A 14520-nucleotide genomic window follows, 5' to 3' on the forward strand; every position below is an offset into this window, starting at 1 on the left:
AAATAAAGTGAAAAATGAACTTAAAGAATGGTTTTTATGTGACATTAAATTCAGAAACATGGAGTTTTAGGAGTTACTGTTGTGGCTCAGTGGATTACAAACCTGACCAGTATCCATGACAATGCAAGTTCTATCCCTGGCCTTGCTTGGTGGGTTATGGATCCAGTGTTGCCGTGAGCTGCAGTGTAGGTCACAGATGTGGTTCAGATCTGGCATTTGTGGCTGTGGCATAGGCCAGCGGCTGCAGCTCCAATTCACCCCCTAGCCTGAGAACTTCTATGTGCTGCAGCTCTGGCCCTAAAAAAAGAAAAGAAAAGAAACACAGAATTTTAACTTATATAAATAATGCAGGTCTCAGGTGAAGTCTAGCTATTGCAAAATTTTATTTAAAAAATAAAAAAAGGAATAAACCCAATCATTTGAAATGGTTTCATTTTAATACAACACAAGTGTCACTCTGGTATACATATCTTTACTCCTTACTTCCAAAGCATATTTATTCAAGTGAAAGTAATATCAATCTTCTCCAGATTTATGATCCTTGACTACTATATGAGAAAATAGTTTGTGGGAAAATATACCAAGCATATGTCATTTATGACTCATTGGCATATAGAGCTGGTAATGTTATTATTGGTTTTAATGCTTAGTTTGGCTTCCCAAAAGTGAATGATTATTCAAGTTTGTATTGTTCTGTACCATTATTACCCAGTACTTAAAAATACTTTATACATAATAAAATCATAACCGTTATAGCCATACAGAAACTTAAGACATCATTTGATTCAACTTCTGGGTCTTTCAAATTATGTAATATCTCAGGGCCAGGTATTTTAAGAGACTTGCAAAGATTCAAATCTAGCTTATAATGAAGGTAATACTTGAATTATCTGGAGTATTGTTCTGGTTTGCAAATTCAGGGACCTTTCATATTTGTCTCAGAATTTTTAGATTACATATGTTTTAAAATGTGCTATGTAAATAGGGAGTTCATTAAACAATACTTATCGCATATCCACCAGGTGCTGTGAATACAGTGAAAGGTAAGACATTTATGGTTATAGGTCTCCTGAAGCTTACTTTTTTGTAGAGCAGACTAATATAAAATAGGAATTAAAAATTGCGATAATTGCTATGAAACGCAGAGTTCAGATAGAAGAGTAACAGAGGAGCACCCACTTAAGGTAGGTAGTTGGGGATCTTCTAGGAAATGGCATTTTGCTGAGGCTTGAAAGACAGAAGGTGCCCTCCATATGAAGAATACATGGAAAGAGTAGTCAGAGGGAGTAAGTGGTACATGTGAAAATCCGAATCCCTTCCACGTTTTAAATTTATTTGTGGCTACCTGTGCATCTGGTATTATACAACCATGCATTTTCTTCATGTTGAAATAAATATAGCTAGCTTGTTCAGTGGTGTTATAAATATATAAAATAATTTTATAGCATGTTATATAGTGATCACAGAAATACTTTTAAAAAAGTAATTATTGAACAAAATCATGATAGTAATGTATTTGAAATGATCATTATACAGAGAGCTCAGTGAGATTAATTGGATGAACCTAATGTTGCTCATTGTTTTCGCGATCAGATAGATTGACTAAAAAAGTTGGGCCAAGAGCTATGCAGTAGGGCATATACCTCCCTCAAATCTCATTGTTTAAAAAAAACAACAACACTAAACTAAAAGCCATTAATTTAATTTTGTCTTTTAGGGCCACACCCATGGCAGATGGCGGTTCCCAGGTTAGGGGCTAAATCAGAGCTGCAGCTGCCATTCTACACCACAGCCACAGCAACGCAGGATCAGAGCCTTGTCTGTGACCTAGGCCACAGCTCACAGCAATGCCTCATCCTTAACCCACTGAGCGAGGCCGGGGATTGAGCCTGAATCCTCATGATACTAGCTGGGTTTGTTAATTGCTGAGCCACAATGAGAACTCCATGAAATTTATTTTTTTACTTTATTCTTGGTGTTAGAATAGTGTCTCATAAAGTCTAATTGATTGCTAATGTGACATAATAGATATTTAGAACTCCCAAGGAAGAATAAAAAAGGACCTGTTTCCAAAACAGATTGTATAGGAATGTAAGGCTTACGAGGTAATGAAAACTTCATGTTACCACAGGATGTATGATGCAACAGCAGTGATACATGTTTTTAAATTATATTTTTAAATTTTGAAATAATTATAATTAGCATGTAGTTGGAAGAATTAATACAGAGAGATCCCCTAAATCCTATACTCAGGTCTCCCTAATGGTAGCATGTTGTAAAACTATAATATAACATCATAATCTAGATAATAACATTGATAAAGTCATGATACGGAACATTTTCATCACAGCAAGATCCTCATTTTGCACTTTTATAGCTGCACTACCTTCTATCTCCTACCCCTCCTAAATCCCAGCAACAATTAATGTTTTCCATTTCTATAGTTTTGTCTTCAAGAATGTTAGGTAAATAGAGTCACACCGTATATAATCTTTTGAGATTGTCTTTTTATACTTACGATAGTTCTCTGGAAATTCATACAGATATTTGACTCCTTTTTACTCTTAAGTAGTGTTCCATGATAGGTATATTAGTTTCCTAGGACTGCCATAATGAAGTACCACAACCTGGGCAGATTAAACAAAGACATACATTTATTTTCTCACAGTTCTGAAGGCCAAAAGTCTGAAGTAAGGTGTTGGCAGGCTGGTTTCTTCTGGGCTTTGAGTGAGATCTCTTCCATGCCTCTGTACTAGCTTTTGCTGGTGGCCTGCAGTTCTAGGCATTCCTTGGTTTGTAGGAGCATCTCTCCAATCTCTGCCTCCATCTTCATATAGTGTTCTGCCTGTATGTCTCTTCTCTGTATCCAGATTTTTTTTCTTCTTAAAAGGGCACTAGTTATATGTATTAAGGGTCCACCCACTCCAGTATGACCTCATCTTAACTAATCATATCTGCAGCAACTCTGCTGCCAAATAAGATCACATTCTGGGGTTCTTGGGGTAAGCATTTGGATAGGTCTTTTTGGAGGACACCATTCAACTCATGACAGTATAGCTATACCATACTTTGATCATTCTTCCTTTGGTATAGCTATACCAAACCAGAAGGGTATCTGGCTTGTTTCCAGCTTTTGGCTGTCGCAAATAAAGATGCTTCAAACATTCATGTAGAGGTTTTTTGTGTGAACATAACTTTTAATTTCTCAGAGATACATATCCAGGAGTATAATTACTAGTGTTATAGTAATTGCATTTTTAGTTTTTAAAGAGTGACTGTACCATCATACATCTCCACCAGCAATGAGTGAGTGATCACTTTCTCCTCATCCTCACCAGCATTTGGTATTGTCACTGTTTTTTATTTGAACTGTTCTAATAGATGCATAGTGATATATCATTTTTAAAAATTAATACTTAATTTTTAGAGGAGTTTAAGTTTTACATCAAAATTGAGGGGAAGGTACAGAGATTTCCTGTATACCTCTGCTCCTACAGATTCCACAGTTTCCCCCATTATCAACATCACTTATTACATTTATTACAATTGATGAATCTCCTAGGTCCAAGGTTTACTTTAGGTTTTACTCTGGTATTGAATATTTTATGGGTTTGAATAAATATATAATGACCTGTATCTGTCGTTATGGTTTCATATAGAGTATTTTTCACTAAAATCTTCCATGCTTCACACATTCATCTCTCCCTTCATCCCCAGCTGCTGGCAGCCAATGACCTTTTTATTATCTCCGTAGAGTTTTTCCTTAATACAGAATGTCACATAGTTAGAATCACATTATATAGCCTTTTCAAATTGGCTTCTTTCACTTAGTAATGTACATGTAGGTTTCCTCCATGTCTTTTTGTGGCCTGGTAGCTTATTTCTTTTGAGCAGTGAAAAATATTCCATTGTCTGGATGAACTGCAGTTTATTTGTCCATTCATCTGCTGAAGGACATACTGGTTACTTTCAAGTTTCGGCAGTTATGAATAAAGCTGCGGTAAACATCCCTGTTTGGGTTTTTATGTGGACATCAGTTTTCAGCTCCTTTGGGTAAATACCAAGAAGTGTGTCGCTGGATCATATGGTAAGAGTATGTTTAGTTTTGTAAGAAACTTCCAAACTGTTTTCCAGAGTGGCTGTACCATTTTGTATTTCTGCCAGCAATGAGTGGGAGTTCTTGTTGCTCTGCATCCTCACCAGCATTTGGTGTTTTGGAATATGGCCATTCTCATAAATGTATTATACTGTCATTTTTCTTTTAATTTGAAGTTCCCTGATTCATATGATGTGGGGCATTTTTTTTTTCATGTGCTTATTATTTGCCATCTCTGTATCTTCTTTGATGAGGTGTTTGTTAAGGTCTTTGACCCATTTTTAAATCAGGTTTTTTGTTGTTGTTGTTGTTATTGTTGACATTTAAGAGATTTTTGTATATTTTGGATAACAGTCCTTTATCAGGTGTGTCTTTTGTAAATCTTTTCTCCTAGTCTATGGCTTATCTTCTTATTCTTTTGACATGGTGTTTTGCAGAGCAGAACTTTTTAATTTTGAGGAAATTCAGGTTATTAATTATTTATTTTATGGATTGTGTCTTTGGCGTTATAGCTAAAAAGTCATCACCATACCTGTGGTTGTCTAGATTTCCTCCATTGTTATCCTCTAGGAGTGTTATAGTTTGATGTTTTAAATGTATGCCTGTGGTCTGTTTTGAGTTAGTTTTATGAATGGTGTAAAGTCAGTGTCTAGATTCATTTCTTTACACATGGTTTCTTACGCCATTTATTGAAAATACTATCTTTTCTCCATTGTGTTGATCATTTTGAAAGATGCTATTTATTTTATTTAATTTAATTAATTTATTTTTTTGTCTTTTGAGGGCCACACTGATGGCATATGGAGGTTCCCAGGCTAGAGGTCTAATTGGAGCTATAGCCACCAACCTACACCACAGCTCACGGCAACGCCGGATCCTTAACCCACTGAGCGAGGCCAGGGATCGAACCTGCAACCTCATGGTTCCTAGTCGAATTCGTTTCCGCTGCACCGAGAGGGGAATTCCCGAAAGATGCTATTTATTATCCAGGGTAAAATAAAGGTGAAGTAATAGTAATACATAGAGATTGTAAACACCATGTGAAATCGTGCTTAAAACTAGAGCTCTTTCTCTAAAGATATATATATATATATAACTTAAGTCTTATATTTTAACTTTCTTTAAAATGGTTTAGTGTTCTTTGTTTAGTATTTAATGTTGCTAAAACAAATTTATTCACATCCTTATTTAACTCACATTTTTTCCTGGATCCATAGTGTTTCTAAATTTATTTAATTTTTTTTCTCTTAAGTCTGTGGTTTTAGTTGTTACTGGCTACTGCCCAACAGTACAGCTCTTCTAGTTCAGCATTTAAAATGAACCAGAAATGGGTATGATCTCCATTAGGATTTGTTTTGATTTCCTCTTCCTTTTGTAACAAGTTGCCAAAAACTTGTTAACTTAAAACAACACAGATTTATTCTCTTACACTTCTGGAAATGAGATGTTGTGACTCTAATGGGCCTAAAGCCACTGTGTAGATAGGGATAATTTCTTCTGGAGGCTCTTGGAGAGAATCTGCTTTCTTGCTTTTTCCAGCTTCTAGACTCTGTCCTCATTTCTTGGCTTTTGGCCCCACATCACATTGCCTTTTCTTCTTTTTCCATAGTTGCATTGCATTGTCTGACATTGTCCCTCTTGCTTCCTTCTTATCAGATACTTATAATTAACTACACTAGGCTCACTTTGATAATCCATCTCATTGTCTTGAAATTAATCATACCTGAAAACTCCTATTTGTCATTTAACTCCAAATGTCATTTAACATTTGTTAGTCACATGTTCTGGGATAAGGATGTGGTCATCTTTGAAGGATTGTTATTCAGCCTATCATAGCTGATGATACAATAAAATATGTTTTTTACTTCTTTAAATGCATTTAAAATTTTTTCCAGGTATTCACTTAGTATTTACTTTTTGCACTATATTTGTCATTTCCTTTTTATTTTTGAAAAGTGGATTTTCATTCTTTATTATTATTATTGCTTTTTTTTTTCCACATTGGTCTTCATAAAGTTTGTTTGTAAAAGACTACTACTGGTAACAGTAATGGTTTTAGAGTATTATTATTTTCAGGTATACTTTCTTATTGGTTTTGTCCATGCATGTGAAATCATTCACCTTTTTTTTGGACTGACATTGCAGATATATTTGATTTTTTTTTTTTTTTTTTTTTTTTTTGCTGATTTACCTTTTGCATTTAAAATTGTTTCTTCTGCTGTTTTCGTTGTTGTGAGTCTTTTGGTAGCTAGGAAATGCAAAGAAAGAACCTTCAGGAAGCTTTGGGTTCCTTTGGGTGTAATCTTTACCAGCAACTGGTCTTTACTGATTTATGTTCACAAAAGTGATTGTTTCAAAGATCAGCTCTCTCTGTAGAGATTCATTGAAAAATAAAATTAAAACCAATTTGTTGTGAAAAAGCACTTAACACCTAGTAAACAAACCAACATGAATTTATCAGGAATTCTGTGTGGATTTAGAACACAGGTCACCAGAGTTCCTGTTGTGGTGCAGCGGAAATGAATCTGACTAGGAACTGTGAGGTCGTGGGTTCAATCCCTGGCCTCACTCAGTGGGTTAAAGATCTGGTGTTGCCGTGAGCTGTGGTGTAGGTCATAGACACGGCTTGGATCCTGCGTTGCTGTGGCTGTGGCGTAGGCTGGCAGCTATAGCTCCGATTTGACCCCTAGCCTGGGAATCTCCATATGCTGCAGGTGAGGCCCTAAAAAGCAAAACAAAACAAAACAAAACAAAACAAAAAAAACCCAAAACAAACAAACAAAAAAACACGCATCGAACACAGGTCACAGTTTGATGAATGATGACGATGTAAGTGACAATTGCTATTTACTGAATTATTACTTAATGGTAGGCATTGTGCTAATGATTTTTCAAATAGTATCTCACTGAACTGTCAAAACAAGCCTGAAAATAAGTATTATTGTTGTTATTATCAAATTTTCCACTGATAAAACTGAAGATGATGAGAAAAGCAAAGTGATTGTCATGAGGTCGAACCTGTGCTAATTCAGTATAATTACACCATGTCCACTATGCCATGTTGATTTTACTTGGAAAGTATTAATTAACGAGCTCTGACAGGATGGCGTATCCCTCTCCATTGCATTTGCCATGAACTCTACAGGTTAGAGTGGTTTGTCTGAATATTGCTAGGTCTCTTTTGTAAATAGAATTACTCGTTAGTTATATTTTCCCAAATTCCCAAATTTCACTCAGTTATCTACCTGTGTTCTTTTTTTGTTAAGATACTCACCTGAAACTTGTCACAACATGACTGAGATTAACAGCTTTCTGTGTCGCATTCACTGAGGCTGCACTCTGATCAATTTGATTGGAATTTAGTTTTTAAAATATTGATCAACAACATATTTATAAACAAATCTTAGTGTGTGTTTCTTTTGTCTATGATTACTTATTCAGCTTATATTGACCCTTAAAAGTTGTAATTTAAGAAGGTAACATCGGTGTTCCCATCTTGGCGCAGGGGAAATGAATCCGACTAGGGTTGCGGGTTCTATCTCTGGCCTCTCTCAGTGGGTTAAGGATCCGGCATTGCAGTGACCTGTGTTGTAGGTTGTAGATGCGGCTCGGATCTGGCATTGCTGTGGCTGTGGAATAGGGCAGCATATGCTGCAGGTGCGGCCCTAAAAATACCAAAAAAAAAAAAAAAAAAAAAAAGAGAGAGAGAGAACATTTTCTGACCTTATTCTCCAGCTCTGAAGCTTTCCCTGATTTATAATCTATTGTCCCTTACATATTACTAACTTACTTTCCTCAGTGCATGGCATAGTTCTTTGAGATTTTAATATACTGTGTATGACAGAGTTTCCAGAGGTATTTCCCACCACCACTTGTTTTCTTGTGGCTTTAATGTAGGTGAATTAATTTGAACTTTTCATTAGGGGAAGCCTTCAGGGGCTAAAAAGTCACAATGGCCTATGTGGTTCTGGAAAGGATGGATGAGGAAGTCTACTGTCTTTATAATAGTGGTCTCAGAAAAATTTGGAGACTTATACTCATTCCCTCAGTCCTCATCAGAAAACCTTGCCCAACTCTAAACACACACCCCTCTCAGTATGCACATAGCTTGATTCCAAGCTGTCACTTTGATTTGATTTTTTTTTTTTTTTTACTCTAGGCACAGATCTGACTTTAGCTGTGTTCCATTTGAGATCTGAAATAAATTAAGGTTCTACTTCAGCCATATTAATTCGTTTTAGGCTCTATACTTCTGGACCTAAATGCCTGTACTGCTTTAGCTGTAAAATAAAATGAATGCCATAGATCATAATATATTTGAATGCATCTTGAATTTGGTTTTTGCTTCCAAACATTTCCTTCCATTTAGTTAATGCTCACATTTAATAACTCCTGTGATGACTCAAAATCTGTTTAGTTTCATAAGTCTTATGATTCTGAAGGACTGACTCTTCTAAAGAGGAAAATGAAAGAAATTACGAGCATAATGTACAGATATTGTTCGCTTTGAAGTCTTCATTTCTTGAAGTTGAAATAATTTATATTAAATATGTTCTCTTTTAGTATTGTACTTCTGCTAAGCCAAAAACAGACACTCGAAGAGCTGAAACAGTCAGTCCAGCAGCTGAGGTGCACTGAGGCAAAGTTTACAGCACAGAAAGAATTGCTAGAGCAAAAAGTACAAGAAAATGATGGGAAGGAGCCACCTCCAGTAGTAAATTATGAAGAAGACGCACGATCAGTTACGTCTATGGTAAGCCAGAGGGTAATCAAATCAGAAACTTGAAAGAGTAGTATGTAGGTAATAAGTGATACAAAAATTAATTCTGGTTGCTATAACAAATTATTACTCTTGTTAATATGCAGGTCCTATTAAACTTGTTTGTAAATGCAAAATAGACTTGTCAGTCACCTCAGGTCACCTGGAGAGCACTTTCAGGAACCACCTGTAGAGTCAGAGGAAAAAGCTCTTCTCTTGCCTTCAAAACTGAAAACAGACTGCCATTGTTTTTATTCCTGGGAGACAGCAGGAAGGTAGGGTGTTATTCTTAAGCTAGAAATAAGAAATAAGGAGAAAGATACTAATTTTTTTTCTTATTAAGAGCAGTAGAATTTATCTGAGATGGATGATGTGTTTATTGTTTTTACAATATAAAAGATTGATTTTGTTTAAAAAAAGATTTTTCTTTATAAATATCTTTAAACTGCAATAAACACATTTAAATCTACCTCGTAGAAGTTCACCTTTATTTTATGTAGTTAATAATTTAAGAATGCCTAGTATAAATACTTTCTCTCTTCCCCTTCCTTCCTTCCTTCCTTCATCTTATGTTGGTGGTTTTCACCAAGGGGGAATTTTGCCCCAGGGAACATTAGGCAATGTCTCCGGACATTGTTTGATTTTCACAGCTGGTGGATGCTATTAGTTTCTCTTGGGTAGAGGCCATTGATTCTTCTAAATATCATATAGTACATATTACAGCCCCTCTCCTTAAATTCCCAATAAAAAAATTATTTAACCCAAAATATTAATGGTGCCAAGGTTGAAAAAGTCTGAGCAGTATCCTTGGCTTTTCGTATGGGTAACAGTATACAGTTCATAAATAGAACTGGTATAGTTCATGATACTTTAGGTGATATTTTAGTAATTTTTAGTTTATGTGGTTCTAAATAGTACAATTTGGTTGTTAAATGGATTCACATGTCTCCATAGGAAAAAATGACTGCATTCGAAATTTCCAATTTCCAATTGATCTGGAACTGAATATGAAGTCTTTAAATTTTTGTGGTTGTTGCTGTTTTTGTTACTAATTGAGCCATAGTGATCTATATATTACATTGTGAATTATCAGTTATAGTTCTTTGGTATCCTTTACTGTCCTACCAGATAATAATCTTCTTACCATGTAGACCTAGATTAATTTTATTGCTTTATGATTTTTTAAAAAATTATTAAAATTAGTTGATTTACAATGTTTAATTTCTTCTCTACAGCAAAGTGACTCAGTTAGTTATACATATGTATATTCTTTTTCATATTATTTTGCATTATGGTCTATCACAAGACTTTGAATATAGTTTCCTGTGCTATACAGTAGGACCTTATTGATTATCCATCCTATGTGTAATAATTTACATCTGATAATCCAAAACTCCCAGTCCTTCCCTCCCCCATATCCTTCCCTTGACAACCACAAGTCTGTTCTATCTATTAATCTGTTTTTGTTTTGTAGACTTGTTGATTTGTGTCACATTTAAGATTCCACATATACATGATATCATATGGTATTTGTCTTCTTTCTGACTTACTTTGCTTAGTGTGATAATCTCTGGGTCCATCCTTGTTGTTGTAAATGGCATTATTTCATTCTTTTTAATGGCTGAGTAATATGTACCGTATTTTCTTTATCTGTTCATCTGTCAATGGACGTTTAGGTTGTTTCCAGGTCTTGGCTATTGTTAATAGGGAACATTCGGTTGTATGCGTTTTTGTTTTTGTTTTTGTTTGTTTGTTTGTTTTGTCTTTTTTTGTCTTTTTAGGGCTGCAGCTGCAGCACATGGAGGTTCCCAGGCTAGGGGTCTAATCGGAGCTGTTGTTGCTGGCCTATACCAGAGCCACAGCAATGCCAGATCTGAGCCACATCTCTGACCTACACCACAGCTCGCAACAACATCAGATTCTTAACTCACTGAGTGAAGCCAGGGATTGAACCCATAACCTCATGGTCCCTAGTTGGATTAATTTCTGCTGTGCCACTACGAGAACTCCTATCCAGTTTATTTTAAATAATTGAAATGCCATTCTTCCTGTACATCTTATCTGTTCATTAAGGCAATGCCTTTAGTAAGTCTCTAAGAAACTTATAAAGGAATGCTATACCTAGTTTAATAAAGTAACATTTTATAAATGAAATACAGTATTCCCCAAAGTGATACCAATTAATGAGATTTCACAGTGTGTTTTAGAAAACAAGTAGAAATATCTGCAATATGTAGCTCTTAAAACTTAATACTCCCACATATATCAGTGAAATTTTTGCATAATTCAATCTTTCAGTAAATAATTAGAATATTGCTTTTCAATTTATTCAACACAGTCAAAATATTAAAACTATAAATGATTTTTCCCCAAATGACTATTTAAATATTGTTTTATGAATAACATTACAAGAAAAGCTTGACTGTAACATAAGCAGCCCCACTGGTATTTTGTCTTTATAAATTCCATTCTCATACATGGTGTAAAATTTCAACAAGTGGAATTTAGTTGAATATTGGAAGAATTGGGAGAACTGAAAATTAAACTATGATATCATGGAAAGTAGTGACAACCTGACCTAAATATTATTTAAGAGTAAGTATTAACTATTCTACATGATCCTAATTAATGGCAGTGTTAACCCAAACACAGACTCTTCAGCGATGAATGCTTCTGTGGAAGAATGCCCTTAAAACTATACCACTGAGATGGGCCATGGATTTTGTGTTCTTATAAAAATTGCAAGGTGATTCAGGTGTGTAATCAGGGTTAGGATTGTAGTCAGGTTCTTAGATGTTTGTTTTTTATTTCAACTATGTAATTCAGTGAGAATTAAGGTCCATCTATTAATTTAGAACACCTACATGTGTCAAGGACATTTCTAGAGGCTTGTGACATATCAGTGAATAAAACTAATGAAAACATTTCTTTTAGAGGTTACATTCTGTGGTGAGTGGCAGTTCATAAGTAAATACATTATATATTATGTTAGAAGATGCTAAATGTCAGGGTGTGAAACAAAGCAAGTTATAGGATTGCGGGTCTAGAAGGTCAGAGGTTGGTAAACAATTTTAAATGCAAATAAAGATAAGCATCATTGAGAAAATAGCAGTTGAAAAAAGACTTGAAATGGGGAGCTATTAAGCCACTGAGTATGTAGGGGAAGACCATTCTAGTCAGAGGGTGCCCTTTGTTGCAATGACTGTAAGACAGAGGCATGTCTCAAGTACAGTAAGGAGGCCTGAGTAGAGGGGAAGGTGAGAGGATAGCGAATGAGATTAGAGAAGTAGTAGAGAGCAGGTCTCAGGACCTGTAGAACATAATTAAAAGTTACAGCTTTTCTCTGATTGAAATGGGAGGCCGTTGGGTTGGAAGGCTACAAGAAGATTGACATGCTCTCACTTTTGATTCAAATGGATCACTGTGTTGAAAATACACTTAAGGTTAATAAGGATGGAAGAATGAGGTTGTTACCGTAATCCAGGTGATACAAGATGACAGTTTGAGCAAGGATGGTATCAGAAGTGTCTAGCTTCTGGATTTGTTTTGAAGGTTGAGCCTATGCGATTTCCTGTGGATTGAATGTGCGATATGAGTTAGAAGACAACGTTAGGGTTTTTAGCAAGAGCACTAGAGGAATAAAATTTGTTCCAAGTGACGGAGAAGACTAAACACAAAGCACTTTGATGAGGAAGAGCAAGACTTCAGTTTGTCTTTCCAGAAGAACCAGTCAGTGTAGAAATTTGAGTAGCCCAACTCCAGGTAGTCAGGACAGAAGTAATAAATTTGAGAGCTATAGGCATCAAATAATATTTAAAATTCTTTGACTATAGGAGTTTCCATTGTGGCTCAGTGCGTTGAGAAACCGACTAGTATCCATGAGAACACAGGTTTGATTGCCGGCCTCGCTCAGTGGGTTAAGGATCTGGCATTGCTGAGAGCTGTGGTGTAGGTTGCAGACGTGGCTCGGATCCCACATTGCTGTGGCTGTGGTGCAGGCTGGCAGCTACAGCTCTGATTTGACCCCTAGCCTGGAAACCTTCATACGCCACAGCTGTGGCCCTTAAAAAAAAAAAGGCAAAAAAAGATTATTTGACATGGGGAAGGTCACCAGGTGAAAGAGGATAGAGAAGAAAAGAGAAACAAGGACTGAACTCTGGGGCACTGCAAGTTAGTGGGGGGTCTGGGTGGGAGAATCATGGAGAGACTAAGAAGGAATGACCAGCGAGCTAGTAGAAAATCAAGAGTATTTGGTGGCCTTGAAGTATTCCAAGGAGAAACAAGTTGTAGAATTTGGGATATGCTGGGTTAAGGCAAAAGGAACGGTTGTATTGCTTGGTGAAATTTTGTAATCTTTTTGTAGCAAATGCCCAAGAGGAAAACTATAGTGCACAATGCAGTGTCTTTGGACATACGGGCCCAATCCCTTTTTAAAGAGTGTCCTAAAGGGACTACCAAGCAATGGAAACTGTATTTTGGGAAATAATGAATTGAAAGATGAATGCTTTCTTAACTAATTGAGTTACTGATAGATTAAATGTGTTACTAATTCTGAAGGCATTTTGAATTGTTTAAATGCTCTATAAACCCAAGAATTATTTTTTCTAATTTTTCAATTCTAGTTCTGCAGGGCAGAAGAATATGCTTCTTTCTGGAGCCAATTAGGAGGGTAAACTCCTTGTTGGCTGCCTTTGGATAAAGATAGAAATACCAGAATTTTCTAGTCCCCAAGTGAACATTGCCTGACTTTTTTCCATCTCTCTCACCCTTTCCCTGTCTCTCCATTCAAAAACATCACATATTTGTTTTTAGCTGTCTAGTTGTAAAAACATAGTAAGTTTTCAACCAGTATCTGTTGAATTGAGGAATTGGATTTCCTCTTAATTCAAGAATTATCTAGTTATATCATTTTGTAACAGCTTGTGGTTTAGGTCACATATATTAAGTTTTTGTTAAAAGAATCTCCCTTATATGTCAGATATATCTAGAATTGATGGCACCATTGAATGTGTTACTGCTTTTTAAATATGTTTAGCTCTCCTATAGGATAATTGCCTTTACTTTGATGTTTCTGAAATTGCACATTGTAAAGCCCTTTTGCTAGACTAATATACAACATATATTTATCTTCTCTGCATAGTGTATTGAGTTCTGCCTAACTGAACAGCACTATCAATAAAATCATGTTTTGTTACACTTACAACCAACAAAATATCAGTTTTTTTGACTAAATATTGTCTGTCACTATATGACTTAATGGTAATTCATTATACCATAGTATTCAATATATTTTCAATTTTATAGCTAGACACACAACTGGAATGATACCAGTTGAGACATCATATTGACAACATCATTGAAACTTTATCTATTTTCATCATCAGGTAATTTTCTTTCTTTAAATACAGAAGATAAATGTTTTGTTTGTTTTTTTTGTCTTTTTTTCCTTTTTAGGGCCGCACATGTGGCATATGGAGGTTCCCAGGCTAGGGGTCTAATTGGAGCTGTTGCTGTGGCTTATGCCAGGGCCACAGCAACACCAGATCTGAGCCACGTCTGCAACCTATACCACAGCTCATAGCAACGCCGGATCCTTAACCCACTGAGTGAGGCCAGGGATTGAACCCGCAACCTCATGGTTCCTTGTCGGATTCATTTCTGCTGT

The 14520-nt window shown here is 35.8% G+C and overlaps 1 protein-coding gene across 17 annotated transcripts in view; it reads left to right on the top strand.

Moving 5' to 3' along the window:
- FER (FER tyrosine kinase) overlaps positions 1 to 14520 on the top strand; it is a 440923-nt gene that overhangs the window by 134320 nt on the left and 292083 nt on the right. For 14 of the 17 annotated variants that reach the window (XR_014838490.1, XR_014838489.1, XR_014838492.1 and 11 more), the window contains one exon: positions 8660 to 8849. Coding sequence is in view for 12 of the 17 variants with exons in the window: in XM_021084605.2 (XP_020940264.1) it covers positions 8660 to 8849 (190 nt within the window). In the remaining 5 variants the exon portion in view is untranslated. Of the gene's footprint in view, positions 1 to 8659; positions 8850 to 8962; positions 10617 to 11026; positions 11353 to 12867; positions 14056 to 14520 lie in introns of those variants that run through there. The other 3 variants (XM_085014209.1, XM_085014210.1, XR_014838493.1) reach the window with 2 other exon arrangements.

The sequence above is a fragment of the Sus scrofa genome, chromosome 2 (assembly GCF_054392235.1).
Source record: "Sus scrofa isolate SSC_HxYL_T2T_F1_AM1 chromosome 2, Sscrofa_HxYL_maternal_Yorkshire_Landrace_v2.0, whole genome shotgun sequence".
Taxonomy (NCBI): Eukaryota; Metazoa; Chordata; class Mammalia; order Artiodactyla; family Suidae; genus Sus; species Sus scrofa.